Raw genomic sequence first — 22,327 nt, forward strand, 5'->3', positions numbered from 1 at the left:
ATGCGCGAAGTAGCCAGCAATGGCGAGCCACGAATGCTTCTTACGATAGAAGAGAATCGAAACGATCTTGACGATTTAGTAAAAATTCCTACGTATTTAATTCGATGTATCGTTTAGCACGTTTAGCTTCGAGTACCTTTTCTTTTTGCTTTTTCTTCTTTTTCTTTTTTATACAGCTACTCCTCTATCCGCGGTGCGACCGATTGTTCGAATAATTTAACGATTATTCCTCTGCCGTGATCGATACATTTTGACGCGTTCGTTTTACCTGTTTCACCGGAACGTTGTCGGCTGGTCGTGAACCTCGGCGAAAGAAAAATAAACAGAGAGAACGATGCACCGGCGCAAAAGCCGCGGCTACCGATTCGTCAACGCGTACGAGAGATCGAAATCGGTAGTCACAGTTCTTGTCGCGTTTAATCGCCCGGCTTCGTCTCCTCGTCGTTCTGCGCGCGGTTTCGTATTAACGGCAGAACGAAAGCTCTAACGGAAATTTCGACGTAGTTCGATCGAGAGTTTGCCTACCCGTTCGGTAAATCGGAACGCTACTGCGACGAGAGATATTCCGAGCGAAATCGGAGACGAACTCTTCGTTCCTCGACGTGGTATCGCGTGGAACGTATCGAACGGTACCCTTCGCCAACGCACGCACGCACGAAACGTTCTATACTCGTCAGAGGACGTTTCGTTTCCCGTTCATCAGTCCTGTCTGCGTCCGTTCGCATCGAGAACCTCCCTGACGACTCGCTCGAGCTGCTGCCGCGGCTGACAAAGAAATCAAGAAGAGAGACGTTTCGTTGGCAAACGTGGATGGTGGCGCGTTCGCGTCGCCGACCAGTTCCTGTGAGAGGGCGTCGCGTAAGCGCAACTGTTCAAATACGGTCGTGAAAAACTTGGTAGATTCGTGCGGAGAGGGATCCGAAGCGAACGCTCGTACCGTTTCAGAGCGTTTTCCCCCGTGTGTGGTATAATCATCGTATAAAAAGTGGATCCTCCTCGGCTCGGTCCGTCGATTAAAAAGCACAGCGAAGGAAGCTTCGAAGTTTTGAGACGAAAGAAAATATGAGAAAGTTCCGAAGCGCGTCTGGCATATACCGACGTATATGAACCTTCGACACTTGGACTTTTCGCGAGAGGATCACCGCGCGAATTCGCAGTGATCGAGGTATTCTTTTCTCCTGTATCATCCTCCTTCCTTTCTCCCTTTTCGTTATCCTTTTGTTTCTTTCTTCTTCTTTCTTTTTTTTTTCATTTTCTCGTTTTGCTCGTTTTGCGCGTTCAAATCGACGATCGTCGTTTTTCGTGGCACACACAGTCTCTCTCTTCGATGGTGACCACCGCGACGATTTCTCCGTTAGTACGTACGTTGCTTTGTTGTCCCTGTAACGATCATCCGATGTTGCTCTCGTTCCAGTCGCGTCATTTCTTTGGAATCCTTTGCCTGTCCCCGTGTTTCCGTACGTTGTTCGTGACACGTGGCCCGATCCGTCCCGATCGAGCCTGACCCTTTTCCCCGTCCAGCTGATCACGACTGCCCGCTCGTTCCGAGGCGTACCGGTCTCACCGAGTCCTCGTCCTTCGAGGCCCGTCGTCAGCTGTCCGCACGTTGGCATCGTGATCGCGACGTCTCGCGGAACACGGACAATCGACAATCCGTCGTGATTCCCAAATTGCAAGCCAGTCGATCGGTTTTCACCGCTGCCGCGTTCGCGGTTAGATTGATGCGCTTCCCAATGTGGAAGATTCACGCGCAAACCCTAAGACGCCTGGGGGCGTCCACGTCACCGGACCACCGTCCAGGGTCCCACTTTGGCTAGCACCAGTCGTCTTCGTCGCTGTCAGAGTGTCTGGACCTGCAATCGGCCAGCGTTAATCCTCTGATCCTAGGATCGGCCTGCGTCGGCCTGGATAACGGTTAGAGAATAGAAAAAAGGAAATATCTTACAAAGCCGTGTACCTGGGTGTCCTCTGCTTAGCTTGCGGCTGCGGCTTGTAGCCATTGGGTACAGGACTGGGCAAGAGACGACCGCCGCGACCCATCGCCACTGCCTGCTCGAAGCTCAGGGGCCCGTGGCTCGGTTGCATCGGTGGCAGATGCTGCGCTGGCGGCGGATGCTGCATGCCAGGAGGGATCGGCACGTGAACGTGCGACCCGTGTGTCGGCGAAGCGTTCAACTTTGGGAAATTGATGTTCGCCGGTTTGAGCTGCAGTGTCGAAGGTTTGTTCGGCGTTGGCGGCAGCCGGCGACCCCGTCTGGTCACCAACACCGGGTAACTGTGCTGATGGGGATGATGTCGATGATAATGCTGGTGCGAATGAGCAGGCTGCCGACCACCGATCGGGCTGGGACTCCTCGATCGTTGCTCCAAGCTGGTCGTCCCGTAATGGCGTCCTTGATCGATGTGATGAATGGGACTCGGTGTCCTCGCCGGACTGGTCGAAGCGCTCCACGGACCTGACGGACATACCCGTTAGCCTTTGCGTACTCGTGGCCTTTGCACGCGACAACTAGTCTCTAGCTTCCCCAAGGAGATCGTTCGACGAATCCGGGACTGTTCGAGGGAATAGGCGTACGAAACGCTCGAGGGAAAGAACCCTGTACGTACAACTCGAACGTCGTTCGCGCGTCTAAGAGAACTAGCTATCGAGCCGATTAAAGCAACGGGACTCGACCAGAGTTCCCGAGAGTCTCTCGGGTTAACCGGTCACAACGGTCTGATCGTTCGTTCGGGGATCGTGGTCGAACTTGTGTGCAACGGAGTTTCGCGACGACCAACATGCCGCATGCTGTTTCTAGCTATACCAAAAGATCTAGGGACCGTGACGTGCAATCGCTAAGAACAACCAACAAGTGTCTACTATGTACGTCTCTATGGTATCGAAAGATGGACGCTAGTTTACCCTCTAAGGATGGTACAGAGTGCGTGTTTCCAGTGTGCAAGGGTGCTCGATATCGAAAGCCCGTGTGTGTGTCTATTTCGTGCACAGAGTCTCGGACAGAGCGAGAGAGATCGCGACACGCGATCCACGGGGGGACCAGCGTTCATCTACGTGGTTAACGTTCGGGACAGTCGCAAGCGTCGAGAAGCTAATCCGGCATTTTTATCTCGCGAATCTTTATCCCGTCGCGTTCGATCGCGAGGCTAGATCCATGGAAAGAGAGAAAGAGAGAGAGAGAGACGTGGGAGAAAAAAGTAGGATAGTAATGGGAAAAGACGATAGAGTGTCTGCTTGGCGCGATACCGTGTCTCGACTGACCGCGCAAAGGGGCCGCTAATCCGTAATCTGTTTGTTGTGTCGGTGAGGAGAGTGTGGGTGGATAATGTACAACTGTGAAAGCCAAACGATAGTAGTTGAAGGTAATAATAACGATAAGAGTAAGAATAATGATCACAACGATGATAATAATAGTAACGATGATAATAATAGTAATGATAATAATATCGACAATAATAATAATGATAATAAAATTGCTTCGGAACAGGGAATGAAACGGAGTTGCGAAAGAAATTACCATCGTCGTAATAGTCGCAGTGGTCGTAATAGTCTTTGTAGGCGCATAACAGAACAAAACGAAGAAACATATTACATCGAGTGACACAGAGCTTCTGCCTCTTGCGAGTAAACCATTTATAGCGACATTCATATTTTTCTAAATCGTAACTACGAATCTCTCGTTCGTTTCCACGAATCGCATCGGACCGAGTAGGGCAATTAGGTAGGACAGTTACGCGATCGTTTCGAGGAGCCACGGACGGAAATTCGTCCGCGAGAGAGATTCGTAGGTTGGATTTCGTAAAAAGGACTTATCGTTGCACCGTGTATTGTCTTCGACGAAATTATCATTGCTGTCTTGTACCTCGTTTCCTGTGCCGATGATTGTACTGTGACGGATGGGGATGATGCGTGTGTCTCTGAATCTCGACGACGTTGCTAACCGTGTCGCTAAATCCTGGTCCTTCGTGGTAATAATGACCGTGATGATCGTAGGCAGGTCGGCCCGGTGAGTGTCTCCTGGAAAGGGCAAAGCAGTTTCGCGTTCAGAAGGACTCGCGCCATCGTCTCGTACTTATCCCCCGTTGGTCGAACGCCGGGCGTTTCGTTCGCCGTTTCGTTACCTTAAACTCGGTGAACGCGATGGGTGTCTAACCGGTTGCACTGGTGGATGAAGTCTCTTGCCGGCGTGGGTGAGACTCTCGAGACTACCGGCACGCGAGTCGCTAACTACCACGTCCTGAAGCTCCATCTAAACGAACAGACTCGTCGATTAGACCACCATCCCGGGGGACACAGCGAATCAGGAGATTAAGGAGAGTCGGGGTGTCGCCGGTTCTTTGCCTTCGTTACTAACGATTCGCGCCTCGAACGAACATCTTTTTCTCCACTCGAGACGCCTTTTGCCTCCGAAACGCGAATCTCTGCGCGAGCTTCCGAGTCCGGGCCTTGGACCGAACAGCGCGCGCCATCTTCGTTATCGTTCCTCCCGATCCTCCGGATCAAATCTTCCACGCGGATACGCGCGATCGATCGAGAAATTTCGAAAGTTCCGGAAATTCGCGCGGAAATTCATTTCGCGATTCGTGCTACGTAGCTTTTCTTTTTATTCTCATTTTTCTTTCGTTTTTCTTTCGTTTTTCTTTCGTTTTTCTTTCGTTTTTCTTTCGTTTTTCCTCCGTCTCAGAGAAACGATAGACGATCTCGAAGGTGAGAAGAACAGTCGGTGAAGAGGAGCAGAGAAGTCGATATACAGGCACATGTACGCGCGTGTAGAAGCATGCAAGTTAAGAGTTTCGGGCATGCACATGCTTTGCTGAGTAATTTCGTTTCGGAGCGGTTTAGGTGAGAGAAGAAGAGAAACGAGTGTGTCCATTACTACTTGGACGAGTGGTGGCTCGTCGCAGAGGTGTGTATTACTTACCGGGACACGGGTAGTATACATGGAATTGTAACAAACAACGAGACGCACGGAGAACGAGGCAATCGCCGATGAAAGCTCGCGCGAGTGCTTCGTTGCTCTCGAGTGTAATATCTCAAGGCTGAAAGCAGCTAGGGACAAGGGTGGGGTTTCTCTAAACGTTCACGTTGAACTTTTGCTAAGTATCTCGTTTCGGGGTTAACGAGGTGTTCTCTTCTAATCCTGGGTATTTACAAAGTCTGCTAAGATACGGCGTTCAAGATCGATTCGATCGCGGTCGGAGAACGCGTCGCGAGTCGTGCAAACACGATCGCGACAGCGAGCGTAATGCATGTCGAGTAGAGTAAATCGATCTTGATCTTCGCCGAAATCCCGTAATTAGACGCCCAGTACATTTCTTTCGCGCGTCGATCAAACGCGAATGGAACCGCGCGTTGTCTAAGCTCGCGAACGCGGATCTAGCTACCATCTATTCATCTAAGGTCTATCCCGATCTAAAGGTGTTCTCGAGTCCGTCTATAAGGAATTTCTCTGGTTGCTCTCGAGCTAGACTAAGAAGAGAGGTGATACGCTTCTCCGGCTAAACGAGGTACACAGACGTGGATCGGTCGCGCACTACCACATGGTCGAAGCTAATCTCGCGACGAACGATAATCCCGGCTCTAAACGACGGCTCGTCTAATTCTAAGGAAGCGTTAGAACGTCACACATCGAGATCTATGTACAGTTGGTCGTTCGATCGACTAAATGATTAGAAAAAGCACGGAGATATCTATACATCCCGGCCGAAGCGAAGTTTCCTCGATCTAGCGCGATCTAGACACGCGTCTCGTGCGTTCGAGCAACGCTGAAAGTGGAGAGAGACAAGTGACGCCAGCTTCTCGCGAGCGAGAGCAGGCGAGAACAGTTGGTTCTCTAATCGCAACCGATCGAGGGAGGTAAGTAGTAATTGCGAGATCGAGGTTAGTTTGAAATCGAGGAGGATTTTAATTGAATCGAGCCGAGAGACCTTGTGGTAACGGATCGAGGAGCGAGGTGCGTAGGTATTCTGGTGTTGATAGTACGAGGGTGGTCGGTGAGCATGATGATGATGGTGATGGTGATGGTGGTGGTGGTGGTGGTGATGGTCATAGTATAGATCATTGTCGGTATCGTAGTATTGGTCGTGATGGTGATGGTGGTAGTAGTAGTTTTGATCCTGCTGGGAGGGCACCTCAGCCAGCAATGGCTCTAGCTCGGGGGCGCGATCCTCATCATTAACTACGGGTACAACCCCAGACCCACCCCCTCCCTGGCTACTCTCTCCGCTGCTGCCTAGTATATCGTACTGGTGGGACATCTTCCAGTTCACCTTTTTATTTCTGAAATCAAAGAAACGGAAATAAGGAGAAATGCGTCGGGCCGGATACGCGCGTCCGTTCCTCGACATCGATACTCCGGCGCGTCCGATCCGATTAAAACGGAAACGAAATACCTGATGCTATGTTGACGTCTATGCTCGTCGTCTTCCTCCCTGTGCTCCTTGTGCTGATCGAGCTTCGCTTCCGGCGTCGGCCGTACCACGTGTTCGAGGCTGTTCGCCCTACTTCCGGCCTCGTGATTATTTCCGGCATGATTTACCGCCGTCACGTCCAGAACGTAGTTGAAGAAGGTCGGTGGCTAAAGTCGAACGTGCGAAACCACACCGACTATCAGAGCTGAACGATATGTCTTTTACGAGATAATTATTTGTTTTTTTTTTTTTTTTTTTTTTTTTTTTTTTTTTTTTTTTTTTTTTTTTTTTTTTTTTTTTTTTTTTTTTTTTTTTTTTTTTTTTTTTTTTTTTTTTTTTTTTTTTTTTTTTTTTTCTTAATTTTTCTTTCTTTACCGATCGTCTCTGGGACGATCCCCGAGCCAACTCGTATTACAGTACAGTATGTACAGGCACATACAGGCTTTCTTTCGTTCTCCTCGTTTCACCTTGTTTTTCTAGCGTGCTTTCAAAGTCGGAAGGAAACAGAACGATTATTAAAATAGAGCACGAGTCACAGCAACGTAAACGGCGAGAGAGAAAATTTGGTCAAAAGATAGAGGCCATGCTATTTAGAAAAGAGTATATCGTGACACGGTGCACTCGAGAGTGTCGCTGGGAAAAAGAAATTTTCTCTTCCAACGGCGAGAAAGTGCGCGTTCTTTCGTTTTCTCCGATTTTTCCTTCGCGATGCGCCTGTGCAGAAAGAAAGAAACGGAACGGAGAAAGATACGTCGTGTATCGAACGAAATTCGTAGTAAAAGTGACATTGCAAATTGTAATCTGTGACGGTGGATCACTCTGGCAAAGCCTGTATATGTTTCTCGGAAGCTATACTCTTACGTTAATTATTATCTTATTCCATTGTAGAGTGTTTACAAGTGAGCATAAAGTACCATATATATGCAAATAAAGACAATTACTCGTCACGTTTACGGTATCGAAAATATGCAAACGTTGGTAATAGCATGCAACACAATGCTCGAATCGCCGATGTTCCCCGATATTCCCCGATAGGAAAATCTTGCTGGAAAATTTTTTCCACGAAAATCCAACGCTTCCCCGAGACTCGACGAGATATTACGTCACGACGGTTCCCTGGAAAGATGAATCGCGAATATTTCGATCGGTCGATCGTTCGGTGAATTTTCTCCCCGCTGTCAAAGGGGTTGTCGACGAGAACAGAAATTTCGACGCGATATAAAATTACGAAATCGAGCGGAACGTCGACGATTCTCGGATACTTCCTAAAGACGCTAATACGGATATGCGAACAAGTCGTGGACATACACAGTACACAAGCCAATCGCAGCGAACAAACGTGACGGGGGTGAGGGGGCTACTAGAGGTGCTAATCATCCGATTATCGTATACGCAGACACAAAACGGGTACAGGTGTATATACGCTTTACTCGAGTTGCTGACATGCCTAGGAAAGTACGCCACATTTGGCTACGTTTCATCTACCGTTAATTACCTTCGATCAAATACTCTCAAATACGACAAAATCTCCAAAGTGTTCAAGATACTTCGTCTACGAATAGTAATTACCTCAACCGTTCGAGTGCGATGGAAAAAAAAAAGAAGCACGCGAGATATGTGGAACAGTGCCGTGCGACGATCACGCTGTACCCCGGTCTCGAGTGTCGACGTTCGATACAGCGGCACTGTTCGAGGCAAAAATCCGGGACCACTCGAACGGTTAAACGAAACCTCGATCAGCGACGAGCGATCCTCGCTTTTCGCGCGATCGCGTCGCGGATCGGGATTAAACATTTGGTTGTTCACAGCATCGTTCGTCTCGAGAAAAAAGGCCGTCGCCGGATCTTCCGTGGGAAGGCTCCGTGGCTACGTAAAATCGTGTGGTAAAATCGTTGTCGTGTGTTAAATCGTTATCGCCCTGCGTGTGTCACGGAGTAACCGGGTGCTGGGTGTGTGGCTGTTGTGGTCGGTAGGACCGTGTGCGAGTAGGTAAAGCCATCGGAAGAACTAGCAAGGCAACGAGTCTACGGAGAACGCTAGTCGACGTACTCAGATTCTCTAAGAGTAATCTCTACGCTACGCTGGTGGTCGTCGGAGAGAGATGTACAGGTGAACAAGGAAAGAGAGAATAGATCGATACATCTAGCGAGAATGCCGAAGATCTAACTCGAGGAACGCGCTCCGAGTCGATCTCTCGTCCTCCCGAGGAGATCTCTCTGCCTCGGTACCCTCGATCGACTCCACGAAAGGGTACCTTTCGCTCCCTCGGCGTCCCTCGGCTTCTCCGCTACTGCTAATTCAACAGCTCCTATGGGAGAGAAACGGAGTACGGACGGGGAGAAAAGGGACGAAAGAAGGGACGTATTAACATTTGCAGCGGAGTCTCCGTAGGAGAATACGCGTGGGAAAAAATATGGAAAAATAATTTTCTAAGGCTGGATCTAAGATCAGCTATATGTCCGACTAGCTAAGAAAACTAACTATACGCTTTGAGCATGGAGGACTATCGAGCTAAGAGATCAGTCGGAAATTGGTAATCGCTAATGCGACCTAATTAATGGAGCGATACTCGAGGCAAAAGGCGAGCTATGTTCGAGGATCAAGTCTCTCCGGCATTTGTCTTCTCGGGCAATTCATTCTATAGGAGGTTCGACGTACTAGGTAATTTACTTACACACAGCTATATCGTGTTCTCGGGGGCAAAGAGCCGATTCACGTGGGAACACGTGCGATCGAACACGAAACGATCCCCCACGTGACATCGACACCGTCACTAAAAAACTCAAAATGTTGCAACCTTACGCATCATCCTGCTTTCCGCGATTTTCGATTTCCTCGCGATGGTTTCCTGCTCGAGGATCCTGTGATCGGATCGAACGTCTCGACGATGCGTAAAATTCAACGAGTTTAACTAGATTCAAGTATTATCCTAGACTAGTTGCTTATTATTTGAAGAGGAAACGTGCCATTAAGAAAGGAAATTCTTTGATAGGAAAGACTAAAATTTCTAAGAGATCTATATAGTGTGAAATCGACAGATGCTCTAAGTAAGTACTTTCACTAATATATCAAAGTGCCTAAGAAAGAAGAAAAGTTCGCGTGTGTGATGGTGATTCCGTGTCGAACGCAACCGCAGTTGATTTCCGTCTTTTCCCATCCTTTTACACCATTCTCCATCTTTTTCCATCATATTCGCCATGTTTTATCCACGAAATCGTCCAACCGGGGTTGAGAGATCTATGATACACGAGCGTTTCGCGGTTGCATCAATTGCCGTTGCGTGATCGTTCATCGATCCGTGATTCAGTGACAGTAGAAAAGTTGAGGAAAGAACAAAGGTCTACGATGTGAAAGGAAAGTAATTCCAACGAAAATGTTCGAGTGTGTCGAGTGTCGGGAGAGAGTGTGCACGCGTGCGTTTGTGTGTCCGTGTATGTAGGCCAGTGTTGGTGTACAGGTGTGTCGATGCATAGAAAGAAACGTAGAAGATCAAAAAAGGGAGCAGAGATACAACTGCCGATTAGCTAAATAAAAAAAAAAAGAGGAGGTACTTTTACCGATTTAACTATCTCGAATCGTTTCAACCTAGTGTGCTTTCGTATGTACACGATACAGTACACGATTACGTAAACTGGCTACTGTGTCTCTGCATGAATCGGTGATCCAAGTACAAAAGGAACGAAAATGTTATTATGTACAAGAAACGTAAATCATTCGCTGCAGAGTATGCACGAAACGGGGATTTTTTAGTGACTTTTTTAGCGATTTTTAGCGATTTTCTAGTGATTTTTTCGGTGATTTTTCGGTGATTTTTCTATTCCGCTGTGCCGGATCGAGCGAATACGCGAGAGCTTTCGATCGGATACGCGAGAAACGAGGGACGACTCTGCAGCGAACGGTGAAACGCGTGTGAACGAACGTGTCGGTGAAACGTAACGTGAACTGTACAAAGAAAAATATGAGACGAAAGACCGTATTAAGATGATAATAAGTAAGAGAAAAAGTAAGTACTACCGCCTGGGCTGCAGGACTTTGCCCGGCATTATCGTTATCGATAAGATCGTTATCGTTCTGGAAAACAAAGAGAAAAGACACAAAGAGATGATTGAGAGCTGCGTGAACATCCTCTTGTCTGGGTATATAAGTACATAAACGTAGTATAGTATGTGATTAATTTCCAGTTTAAATTACTCCTACACTAATGTCACAATAATAACGATAATCATAACAGTAATAATAATAATGGAAATAATAACGATAACAACAACATAATTCTATTTATCAATAATTCGAAGGTTCAAACCTCGTTGTCGTACTCTCTTTCTATGACTTTTTAATGGAAACACGTATAAATTCAACACACAGATTCTTTTCTAATATTCTAATCGTAACTCATTCAAAACTTATATATTGTCCTAATTTTCTATGCGTGGTCCGTGTCGGTGTCGATACATGGTGCGCCACCTATGCTCCATCGATCGTCAAACGATCGCGCGAGTAACTGCGAGAGATCGAAACGCGATCGAGATCGCGCGATTTATCGATTGTTTCAACGATGCACGACGAGCAGCGATCGATGTATCGACTCTGGACGATCTACGTTAATCATTTGCATGAAATTTGAATCGTGACGTTCGGGAAGGGTGACATCGAACTGCTTCTACACATATTGACTCGGCTAATTCAACTTAACAGACAGAAATTGAACGTCTTCCTTGTTCGTAATATTTAACTAAGTTATGCCGATTCGTTAGCCCAGCGAGACGTATGAAACAACTGCGAAACAGTCTCGTACAAAAGTTTCGCTCGTTTAAAATTCCCTCTACTCGCGAGCACGCTGGGATAAGGAGCGCGGCCAAGAGTCTCGAATTTTCTTTACTCGTTCAAATACGTATGAATGTTTGAAAATTCTCGGCACTACTGAGCACACAGTAATACAGCGTCAGAATATCGGGACACGGGAAGGAAGCTTAGAATCGCGCCTATATTTCCAGATAAATCGATCTTTGCATCGATCCTTCGGCGCACAACTTCAGCGCACAGATGAGACGAGTGTAGTCCCATCGATGCGACCTGCTCGATCGTGAAAATTTGCAGTCGTCTTCGCGATACTAAGCTTTCGTGGGTAATCAAGAAGCTACTTGGAATCATTGGGCACTCTCTATTCGAGACGTGATTTTCACACCGTCCACGTGAAATCCTACCACGAAGAAGCCAACGACAAACATCCATTCGAACTCAATTCCCGATTGCGATCCCAACAGGTTCGGCTCGAAGGAGTCGCGCGATTGCAAAATCGCGGTGCAATCGCTTGCACGAGTAGAGGCAACGCGAATCGGCCATCTCGAGGATCGTCGAAGCGAAACAGAGAGACGACGAACGAACCGTAGGATCGCAAACGCAGAGGTTCCTTGTCTGAATAGGGAAATATCGCTAGGGGCTTCCATTTTCGTACGAGTCACACTCGAACCGTAACTAACGGAAAACTCACCTGTCCGGTTGATTCTATCTGACCAAACCTAGTCGTCCTCCAACTTTCGAGTATCAGAAGGCAGACGTATATCTTACCAACGGTCATCTTACCTCTGCCTAATTCTGAAACGAGACAATGGCAGCTAGTGAGCGTCGCGTCTGCAACGAAAGAACGAGATATATCACGATATCCTTACCTTCGTTCCTAGGTATCAAAAGGTCCAACATCTTTTTTGCCTGCAGAGGCCAAATACTTCTGATCGTGTCTCTCAGTTCCTCGTTCGCTTGGTTCCTCTCGACGGCTGTAAAAGAGAGTACAAATACGTGAAAACCTCTCCCCGTCTGTGAAATATACCTCAGAACCTGGTAACCCGAGAGACCCACCTCTTCTCACTTTGATGTTGAGGTTCTCGCGAATCAGGGCGAACAGCGTGGTGGTGAAGTTCACCTTCAAGTCGACGTCCACCGGCATGTTCATCCTGATAAGCTTCTTGTAGGCTAGCCTGTTCGGACACTTGTTACCAAACCCCAACGGTGGATCCATGTTCTTGAGCATGTCGTACATCTCGCTGTAGTGGATCTTGCCCGTCGCGTTAGGGTCGTACTCGGCCCAGATCCGGACGAACTCGTCCAGGTGGTGGGCGCCCAGGATGGACGAGTCTCTCGTCAGATAATCGAAGTTGTCCATGATGACGGCGACGAAGAGATTCAGCATGAGGAACGAACAGAAGAAGATGAACGAGACGAAGTAGGCGTACGCGATGTTCGAGCCACAGCCACCAAACTCTTGTTTCCCGGCCTTCTCGTCGCACGGACGTCCCTTTACGCAGGACAGCATGATGTTCGGCCATGCCTCGCCGGTCGCGCACCTGGTGCAACCGAATCACGTATCAAATGCTTCTCGAGATTGCCTCGCTTTCCACTCAAACTTCTACGTACAACTCGAAAGCTGCGTCCATCGACAGGCGATGGACTCTTGCGCCCTAACCGACCACTCTCCCAGTCGCTTCTCGACTCTTTAATCGGTTATCTTTAACGAGTTAATTTAACTAGCGTAGGATATTTTTCAGAATTTACTGGGATGCTACGGTCGAAGTGTTCCTGTAGGTAACATTTCGCTAGCTCTAGTGGACCCCTTAGGATCTGGCTGTCGGATGGGTCGTAGGACGTCGGGGCCAGGCCACGTGAGGTGACCTCGCGCAGGGTCCACGCGAGGGTGGGTTAACCGTTTGAGTGCCACGGGTCATTATTGTTTCCCAATCGATATTTGCCAAGCGGCGCGATAGCGCTTGTCATATTCCGTGTCCAAAAATGCCGAGCGGCGCGATAGCGCTTCTCATGTTCCGCGTTCGCCAACCGAGCGCGCTGATTGTCAGCTTCGCAGCTCAGAGCGCTGGCACTTTTGGACACAAAATAGAAGAAGCGCGACCGCGCCGCTTGGCACTCAAACGGTTAAGCCTCTTCGGAGGAGCTAGCTCGGAGGGAGGAGTCTCCTCCGCTATTGACCTTAGGGTAGAGGGAGTTTCTGCTCCTTCGGGGAGGCATTTGTCCTCTATACGGTTTTTAAAGGGACCCGTTCTGGGAGACAGAGTCAGTCACCAAGTCAGTTGTTAGCGAAGAGTTGGCAAGTAGTCGCCAGAGTCCGTCGGTGGTCGAGGTAGTCACACGAAATAGAGTTGTCAATCGAGTTACGGCCGTAGTAGCCCAGTAAAGCCTTATCAGAGATTGGCCAGTGACGACTTTGCTTAAACACCAGTTATTCTCGAGTTCCCCCCGCCCATAATCGTGCGTTTTTCAATCGGCGAATCGCGAATGGTGATCGGCGTTTGCAAGAAGTCGGAAAGTGGTCGGTTTAAAGGAACGCTCGAGGTGCATGCAAATTACTCAACTCGAAGCATGATATATGTACGTGTTGAACGGGAATTTCTATGAAAATCTCGACTGTGAATACGAGTATCACTACGGACGTTGACGGTGAACTTCGAGTACCAAGGTGGAACGACAAGTAGTACAAAGTGTTATATACGGTAGCTCGACACGAGAGAGCAAGTCTGTCTGGAAAACACGGTTCATGCATGGAACTCTCCTCGCAACGAAATGCAACACCAAAAGCGAGTACTGGTTTTTAGTAACTCAATTCTCTACTCGATTGCTCTGCTACGTGTTAGTTTGAATTGTACGCAAGAGGCGTAGTTCAGCCCGTTCATGTCAGTGTGGTTAGTCGATCGGACTCGAAACGTTACCGATCCGACGACAATGGAACAAACGTAAAAGTTAATCACCTCGGTCTTCGCATACGTGACACTTTTCATATTCCCCGTAACATCGTCCAATGAGAATTAAGTTCCTCGAGAACTCGAGTGCCTCTCGGTTTCAATTGCGTGTGCGACTTTCAGCGCAGTGCTCTTTTCGCAAACGATCAAACAAAACGACGAAGGAAATAAAAAACGACAGAAGAACAGAGGCATAAAATGAAGTAAAAAGAACGAAAACAGCTGATCTTTTCTTTTCTTTTCTCTTTTAATCGTAGTTCGTGGCGTGTTGTTACTTACCGAAAAAGCAACATCAGACCTTGAATGAAGCTTTGGAAATTGTTGTGCTTGGTAATAGAACTATCAGCATCCAGCGCGATGTTACCGAATACCTGAGACCGACAGAAAGAAAATGGCCGCGGCCAAAGGGCGAGCACGGCATTAGCAACGTCTTCCTTCTCAAGTTTGCCGATCGAATTTAACGTTAACGCATCGCGAAACTCGCGCGCTCGTCTTTCGTCTATTTCGCTGGCCGATCGAGTGCTTCTACGCGATCTTCCGAGTTTAAGTAACACGAGTAACGAGTGTACGTAGTGATAGTGTCGATCTACTCTCTAACAATACGCATCCACCACATTAATTACGATCTACGGTCTCGTTTGCTCTTCTCTTTCATCTCGATACGCTCGATATCCTCGAGAGAGATAGGAAGAGAAAGAGAGAGAGTGTGTGTGTGAGAGAGAGAGAGAGAGAGAGAGAGAGAGAATTGGATTAGTCGCGTACAAGTTGGCCATGTTGAGATCTTTCGTTCTCTCTCTCGAGCATCGACGTAAAGTGAGCAACTTGAATAATCTAGGGCAAGCATCTCTATGTGGGACAACTGTCTAGAGGAGGTCTAATTGCAGGGTTCGATTACAACAGAGATTGACACGTCGAGCAGCTTACTTTTGTTAAAACCTCATGCCAACAGCCCAATATTCTACCAAAAATGGTTACAATCGCTACCGATCGTTCCGTCCTTCTTTTGCTCTTTCTATCTACGCGTTTTGCGCGTTACTGACGGCAAAGATAAGCGGGGAGAGTCGCGATTGTCTCTGTCGGAAGCAAACGAAATCGCGTGACGGATCGGTAGCTCTTTCTCGTCGACAAAAGTTCACTTTAGCCCAACTTCGAACTTGCTCCGTTTAGCTGCTCGACTCACCGAAAAAGCAACATAAGACCGGCGAAGAAGGACTGAAAGTTGTTGTGATCATCGATCGCTGTTCCTGGATCGTTCGCTATATTTCCAAAGACCTGACAACGGAATTTCATTGTCACTAATGGTCCCACTCACGACCGATCGTATCGTTTAACATTCTGTTCCTGTAAACAGTATCACTCGCCCTGTCCCCGACCGAGCAGTCCCCAATGCCGACAATCACGTCTCGCATTGGAGACCCTCGGTGGTGCGTTCTCGACTCGAGGTCGTGTCCGTGGCGTTACAGACGGTATTACAGAGATAATCTCGAACGTGTACGAAACGTCGGAGGAGGAATTTCCCTCCTGCTCAGCGATACGTACCTGCATACCGATGATCGCGTAGATGAAAAACAACATCGCTATGAGAAGACAAACGTAAGGCAGAGCCTGAAATAGAAGGTAGAGTTACACAGAGGTACGCACCACTCGGATCCGATTCGAGTGGTAAGAGTGGTAAGAGAGGGCCGCGAACGGGTGCGAACCGGTTAGAGTGGACTTACTTTGAAGGATTGTACAAAGGTCCAGAGCAAAATTCGTATAGTGTAGCCCTGCCTGAGCAGTTTGATCAGCCTGGCGGCACGGAACAGCCTCAGGAAACCGACGTTGATAAAGTTCTCCTGCAGGGGACAGAGGAAATTGCACTTAACCCCCAAAAATGCCAGCTTCTTATCGCGATACGGGGTTAAAGCTTCGCGCGTGTAGCGTCACGGAGTCCCGAGCTTGCCTCGAACAGCTCTCGTTCAGCTCTGTTCGCGCCAAGCGGACGCTGACAACGTATCGGTGCACGAACGAAGCTAACGGAGGATCTTTCGAGATCTCGCGGATCGTGATTTCAACGCGACACGCTCGAGTACGCGCGGAGACTCGATAGGTCGTTCGTTGAACCCATTTGCTGGCAGCCATGCTTGCATCGAGCGGTGACTGCGCCGCGAAATCGCGTGGCGAAATGAAATTTTCATCGCGCGTTAATACCGCATCCATATGCCATTCGAGGTTTGGTTTTGTCTCTTTGGTGTGTTACTGCTTTGTGTACACGCGGATAGTATATCTGAATATTACGTATATACATATACGTATATCGTGTCGTTAAGCAAAGAGAATGTTGATGCGTCGTAGTAGAGGCAAATATCTCGTGTGCAGAGAACGAGCAACCGCGATTGCTCGTCCTTTGTGTCAGCGAATGATAGCGATAACGATCTGATCGTTGCGATCGTTGTTATCGGTGCCCCGACGAATCCCGTATCGTGTGTCCGATTACATCGTAGAGACGATCGTCGATGGAGGATCGTCGATACCGTATAACCGGCGGCAACTTACGTCTGTAGGTGTAAATGTGACGAAACTTATACCTTTTTTTCGCCTAGTTGGCCGCCACTGGGCATACTCGAAAACCGCTCCTAGTACAAAAATACACGATATTGCAAATATTATTGGATCGATCGATGGACGGTGTGCACACTGATCTGTTAATATGCGGATAATATAGAACAAAACTAGCGGAGATTTACATATAAACGAAGCTGTCTGGCGGCGGCTGAGACTGAGATTTAAACAACTGTCATTTACGCGAAGCTTGGAAAGGTTCGTGGCTTGGCTTACCTTGATCTCTAAAAGTAAGTTAGCCGAAAGATCACGTTAATCTCTGTCGAGTGTGAGCAAAACCTACTAGGAGTGCAAGCATTTAAGGGAAATCTCGACTCGATGGTCTCGATCAATTGTGTGTGTGTGTGTATGTATGTATGTGCGGCATCGACGCTCAACTATCTGACGCTTTTACTGGATTTATAATTACGGCGTGTGGAATAGTTATAGCACGATGTTACTTCGGGTCTTAAATATACTTCTACTACAGAGGAATAAAGAGATACTTGATGGGTAGTGCTATACTTATGTAAACTGTTCGACGGATGTCGCTTTTCGCTATATACGAAGTGAACGAGAGAGAAGATCCTTCGAAGGGAAACGCTTCTTATTTTCCCCTATCGTTCCCTTCATTTCGCACCCCCCGCCCCCCTTCGATCCATCGATCCTCGCGATCATCCCCGAGAGCGTTTCCCTGCGAGAGATATTCATTCGACGTACATGTATACTGCTCGTATCGTGATCTTGGTGATCGTATTACTCTGTACAGGTGTGATAATGTACAGTGTGGGTGTGTAGCGTATGAATGCAGCATAAAGCTACGCAAATACATGAGATTGTAGGGGTCCGGATTACGTCGTCGATTTACCTGCTAGCATGTTATATTTGTACACTCTGCTGAAACTAAAGAAGCAGCAAAAGGGTTAAAGGAAAGACAACACTCGATAATGTACAGTCAAGCAAACATCGGGGGGGTTGACACAGTCAAGAAACGGGAATCATAGGCGGTATATATATATACATATATATATATATATATCATCGGGTTTCTCGTTAGAAGAGTAAACGTCTGGACATTCTACTTCTCCTTCCGGTTAAACTACTTCATCGCTCTGAACATTTACTCGTCAGCGACTTTAGAACGAAAGCGCTTGCCGAAGCTCTACGTACCCCGAACTCGATCACGAGGGCATCCACGATGCTGCCGATCACCGTGATGAAGTCGAACGTGTTCCAGGCGTCCTTGAAGAAATTCTGCTCGCGAGGGGATCGAGAAAAGAAATGAAATCGATTAGGAACGATCGCGCGATCCATCTTTGCCTAACGTCGCTTCCGAGCTTCTGCCAACGCTCCTTCGCTTCGTCTCCCGACTTTTGCTCCTCGTGTCCTCTTCGTCCCTTCTACGAGCTCGAATCGCGAACCGGATCACGCTGGAAGAAACTCGGAGGCAGGTAGGAAGTGTGTAAGATGGTTCGCGAAACTAGCGCTAAAGAACTACGAACTCGTTTCGAAGGAGAAAAAGAAGGAAGCTCGGCCCGGGCTAGGGGTCCGAGCGTTCCTCGAGTTTCTGTCGTTCGTGTGTCGTGATGTATGCGTGCTTGTGTGTATCTGTGCGTTCTCGTGTACGTGTTCGTGTTTGTGTTCGTGTTCGTGTGTGTGTGTGTGTGTGTGTGCCAATACGCACCCTTTCCGCGATAACGTAGACGCGGTCGTTAGAGAGCTAAACGCGAAGAGCCGTGCTTTCGGATGACGCGTGAAGCAATGGCCACGTATCTCTTCGTTTGGAAAAATATCTCGCGAATGGAAAAGAAATTTTTCACGACTCGTTCGCGTTACAGGATAACTGTCACACGTCAACCGATATTGCACTACCGTCTATGCACGGGGATAGGATATCGCAGTTTGACAGCGTTCGCGCGAGTAGACGAAGAGACTCGGCTGAGAGAGGGTGCTAGCCCCCTCCCCCCAGCGATTACGCGATACCCGAGTCGCACGGTTCGGTGATCGCGATGGTCGGCTGAAGTATAAGTGACGGGGGATCTCTTCTAAAGAAGTATCTACTACGGGAGCATGCCGTAATAGGTAATAATAGCAAGCAAACTAGAGAGATAGAGATAGAGACGCGTTCGTACCGCGGGATGCTCTACTTTTTTCCACCGTTTTCCGGTGGCCAGGAAAGAGGTCGCACGTTGCTCTAAACGGTCTGAAATATGCAAGCCAGTAAAGAGTATCAGCGTAAACAATGTCAACTCTATCGCAGCTGCTCGTCGACTATCGAGCCCGTCGAGTTACCGTTTACCTCTAGCGTTACTCTACGTACAGGGCGACTGAAAGGTATACCGAGGAACTCGGCTCGTGCGAGTCGCGTGCACGGTACACGCGAACGGTACGCCGTAAAAATAGCAGGAGAAGGTGGGAGAGATTACTTGGAAGCAACTATTTCGTTTTACGGCAAGCGATACAATGGAAAACCAAGGCAACGGTATCGGCACTGCTAACCAATGAGAAATTCTACCGGTCATTCGCCGACGAGGTAAATACTTTTTCCGTCTCTTTGCCCCCATTCGGCTCGCTTCTTCGCCGCGGATGTATCGACCGCTTACACGCGTGTAACGTACGCTTTTCTACGAGCATTGCGCACAGTGTTTCACCACAGTGGGAGACCAGTTATTAAAACTCGCTCCCCCCATCATTTTTACGAGTACCGCTCGAAGTTAATCGGTACACGTTTCGAGATCGCTCTTGCATCGTAACTCTGAAACAGAGGAAACAACAGGGGGGATCTTACGGTCACAAAAGAGATACGTCTGCGCGTTACACCGCCTCGATCGAGAATCGTGCCGCGCCTCGCTACCCCTAACTATACTCCTCTTTTCTGGCGTTTCTCTCCCTTCCCGCGATCCCGATCTCGAACATCCGAGATCATGCTGCTCGTTAATCCGTTAAAAATCGCGCGGCGGCTGGTCTGCGGGTTGACGTGGAGCAAACGAGACGATAGAGGCCCGGAAAGAAAGAAAGACACGGAGAGAAAGAAGAAGAGTTCGCGGTAACACGGTATATACGCTACAGAGATATAGTTGCGTGTGATTGAAGTCAGTGGAGTTAGTGATTAAGAGGCTAATTTTATACCTTGCATCCGAAGGCGACGAGTTTGAGGATGCACTCGATAAGGAAAAGGAGCGTGACGACGAAGTTCACGACGGTCAGGGTGTCCAGTAGCTTTGGCGGCGCCTCGTAATACTACAAAATACACCCAACACACAGACGTAACACAAGCCGAAATTCTGTCTTCCATTTCCCCTCTACGATTCTCTTCGATCTCACGAGCTTTCCCGTTCGTTACAACCCAATCCGCGCAGCGTTCCCGTCAGCTTTCCGCGCGAGACGATAACGAGCGCCGCGCTTTATTCTCGCGTCCCTCGTTTTTCCTTTATTAATTTACCTCGTAGCAAAACCGCCCTTTTATTCTTCCCTTACCCTCCTCGACTTCCAGCCAACTCTCTTCCTCGATACGACGCTTCTCGAGCCAGCTCTCGTGTGCTCTACCCGAGAAGTACCCGCGCGAGGAAGGCAAAGGGAGCAAAAAGCAGAGATCGGGAATGAAAGAAAGTTCGCTCGACTCGTTCGTCGAGGTTCGAGATCGCCTCGCAACCGGGTTACTTCGATATCCGCTCGCTTTTATATCTCTACCCAACTTTCGCGTACACACCGGATACATCCGTTCGTCGAGTAATTTTTAACGAGCAGGTCTGCAACGTCTGCGACGAAAGACGTTGGAAAAATCGCGGTAACCCCGTTGCGAGGATTTCCCTGCAGCTTTTCATCCCGAGGAATTCGAGCAAGTCTAACCAATCTCCGACAGAGCGATCTTTCGAATTCGGCTGATCGTTCCCGCGCGCTTCATCGGCAGCGCGCGTAACGACGCCGCTTTTCTTCGTACACGTGTGTTCGTGTGTGTGTTCGTGTGTGTGTGTGATGGGTGTGCGTAGAACCCGTAACTGGTCCTTCCCGGTGGTGGTAGAATGGCGGCATGCGTGTGGCGGAAACCGGAGGCAGTCGAGCCTTCCGTTCTTCGTTCGGCCTGCAAATCGGCCGTTCGATCTCGGCCACGACCGGTTAACGTTTCCAGTGCCAGCCTCACGAAAGAGAATCGTCCCGTTTCTCTCCCTTTCGTGATTGCACATCCGATGTGACGCCGGGTGGTGGTCCCGACGCCCACCGTCGTCCACGATCGTGTCACGACGAAGCGGTCACGGCGGTGATATTCATCGTTGGCCCATAACACGCGGTCGTTGCAACAACAGTGACACCCTTCGACGTCCAGCGTCGATCCTCGTGTCCACCCTCGTCCATCCTTCCACGCGTTCTCAGCCCACCCGACAGTCCCCCCCCACCCACCCACCCCGTTCGTTTTCCCCCTCCCCCCGGAAGCAACGAAACGACCGGCGAGAGATCGACGTCTCGGCGTCGAAACGGCGACGTACGCATGCAAGAATAAAAAGATACGTCAACGTGCAAGTGATTACGTGCGGATGCAACCAGGCGTGGAGCATGCTGGGAGCTTTCCGAGTTACGTTCGTCGTGCGTGATTGTCGGGTTTGCTTCCTCGAGGCGGTCCCCTCCGTTCCACGTATCTCGCAGGGAAAACTTGTTCGAAATGAAAACGAGCCGGAAAAAGAAGACAAAGAGAGAGAGAGAGAGAGAGAGAGAAAGAGAAAGAGAGAGAGAGAGAGATAGAAAGACAGAAAGAGAGAGAGAGAGTGAGATGAACGAAAAAATAACTCGACGTGACAGTTATGCTTCTTGTATCTTCGTGTCTGAGAAAACCGACGAGCGCGAATGCCAGTGTGTAGTGTGGTGTAGTGTTGTTGCGCGTGAGTTCGTGTTTCATACAGCATCGCGGTGTCTCGAAGACGCGTCCAACCGCGAGTCGCCACGCTACCCGGCTCTCGAGAATCGTATTCATCGTTCTCCAGCAGATCGTGCCTCTTTTCCGAGCCATTCGCGATTAAACTCGTCTTCGTTCCCGTATATCAGCGTATTCGTCGGTACGAGCTCCCAGAGATTCACTCTCCGACGTTTCGTGTGGATTTAGAGAGCGTCCAGCCGACGAGGACTGCGGCTTCCGAAATATCTTCTCTCGCAACGCGACTCGACACGCAACGTCCCAGCTACGATCCGAATCGAATTCTCGCAGTCCTCGCAGGGCGAAAAATCTACACGAAGGCGCAACTCGTTCCATCGCGTCCAGAGCCGAACATCCGCTACGTTGGACGATGAGGAGATGAGGAAAACGTTTCTAAGCGAATCGACTACGAGGAGAGAGTAACAAAACTAGCTCGACGTTCAACGCGCGTTCGGCCCTGGACGCGAGAGGTCGTGGAACAATAAGTAGTGATCTATACACTCGTACATACACGTATCCTTGCAATACACGGATATTTTCGAGTACTCGAGTCGTCAAGATACTACCTATTTAAGAAGTAAAAAAATAAAAATAAAAATATAAAAGAGAGGAAAAGTCTTTCTAATTGCACTCTAATAAGCGAGACTTACCAGACTACGTCGAAAACTGATTCTGCGACCATCTTCCG

The 22,327-nt window shown here is 48.7% G+C and overlaps 1 protein-coding gene across 1 annotated transcript in view; it reads right to left on the reverse strand.

The window, feature by feature from the left end:
- Positions 1 to 715: 715 nt before the first annotated feature.
- The window catches only part of cac (calcium voltage-gated channel subunit cacophony), a 41,439-nt gene continuing 19,827 nt past the window's right edge, over positions 716 to 22,327 (reverse strand). Inside the window, exons 18-33 of the mRNA XM_017900180.1 lie at positions 17,904 to 17,987; positions 16,721 to 16,768; positions 15,872 to 15,988; positions 15,693 to 15,758; positions 14,433 to 14,524; positions 12,265 to 12,749; positions 12,078 to 12,182; positions 11,900 to 12,003; positions 10,423 to 10,479; positions 6,391 to 6,575; positions 5,926 to 6,277; positions 4,120 to 4,247; positions 3,861 to 4,015; positions 3,516 to 3,548; positions 1,958 to 2,456; positions 716 to 1,853 (exon numbers count right to left, since the gene is read on the reverse strand). Of these exons, the coding sequence (XP_017755669.1) occupies positions 1,814 to 1,853; positions 1,958 to 2,456; positions 3,516 to 3,548; positions 3,861 to 4,015; positions 4,120 to 4,247; positions 5,926 to 6,277; positions 6,391 to 6,575; positions 10,423 to 10,479; positions 11,900 to 12,003; positions 12,078 to 12,182; positions 12,265 to 12,749; positions 14,433 to 14,524; positions 15,693 to 15,758; positions 15,872 to 15,988; positions 16,721 to 16,768; positions 17,904 to 17,987 (2,550 nt within the window). The 3' untranslated portion in view covers positions 716 to 1,813. The remainder of the gene's footprint in view (positions 1,854 to 1,957; positions 2,457 to 3,515; positions 3,549 to 3,860; positions 4,016 to 4,119; positions 4,248 to 5,925; positions 6,278 to 6,390; positions 6,576 to 10,422; positions 10,480 to 11,899; positions 12,004 to 12,077; positions 12,183 to 12,264; positions 12,750 to 14,432; positions 14,525 to 15,692; positions 15,759 to 15,871; positions 15,989 to 16,720; positions 16,769 to 17,903; positions 17,988 to 22,327) is intronic.

The sequence above is a fragment of the Eufriesea mexicana genome, unplaced genomic scaffold (assembly GCF_001483705.2).
Source record: "Eufriesea mexicana isolate 0111107269 unplaced genomic scaffold, ASM148370v2 scaffold4744748280, whole genome shotgun sequence".
In the NCBI taxonomy this organism is placed as follows: domain Eukaryota; kingdom Metazoa; phylum Arthropoda; class Insecta; order Hymenoptera; family Apidae; genus Eufriesea; species Eufriesea mexicana.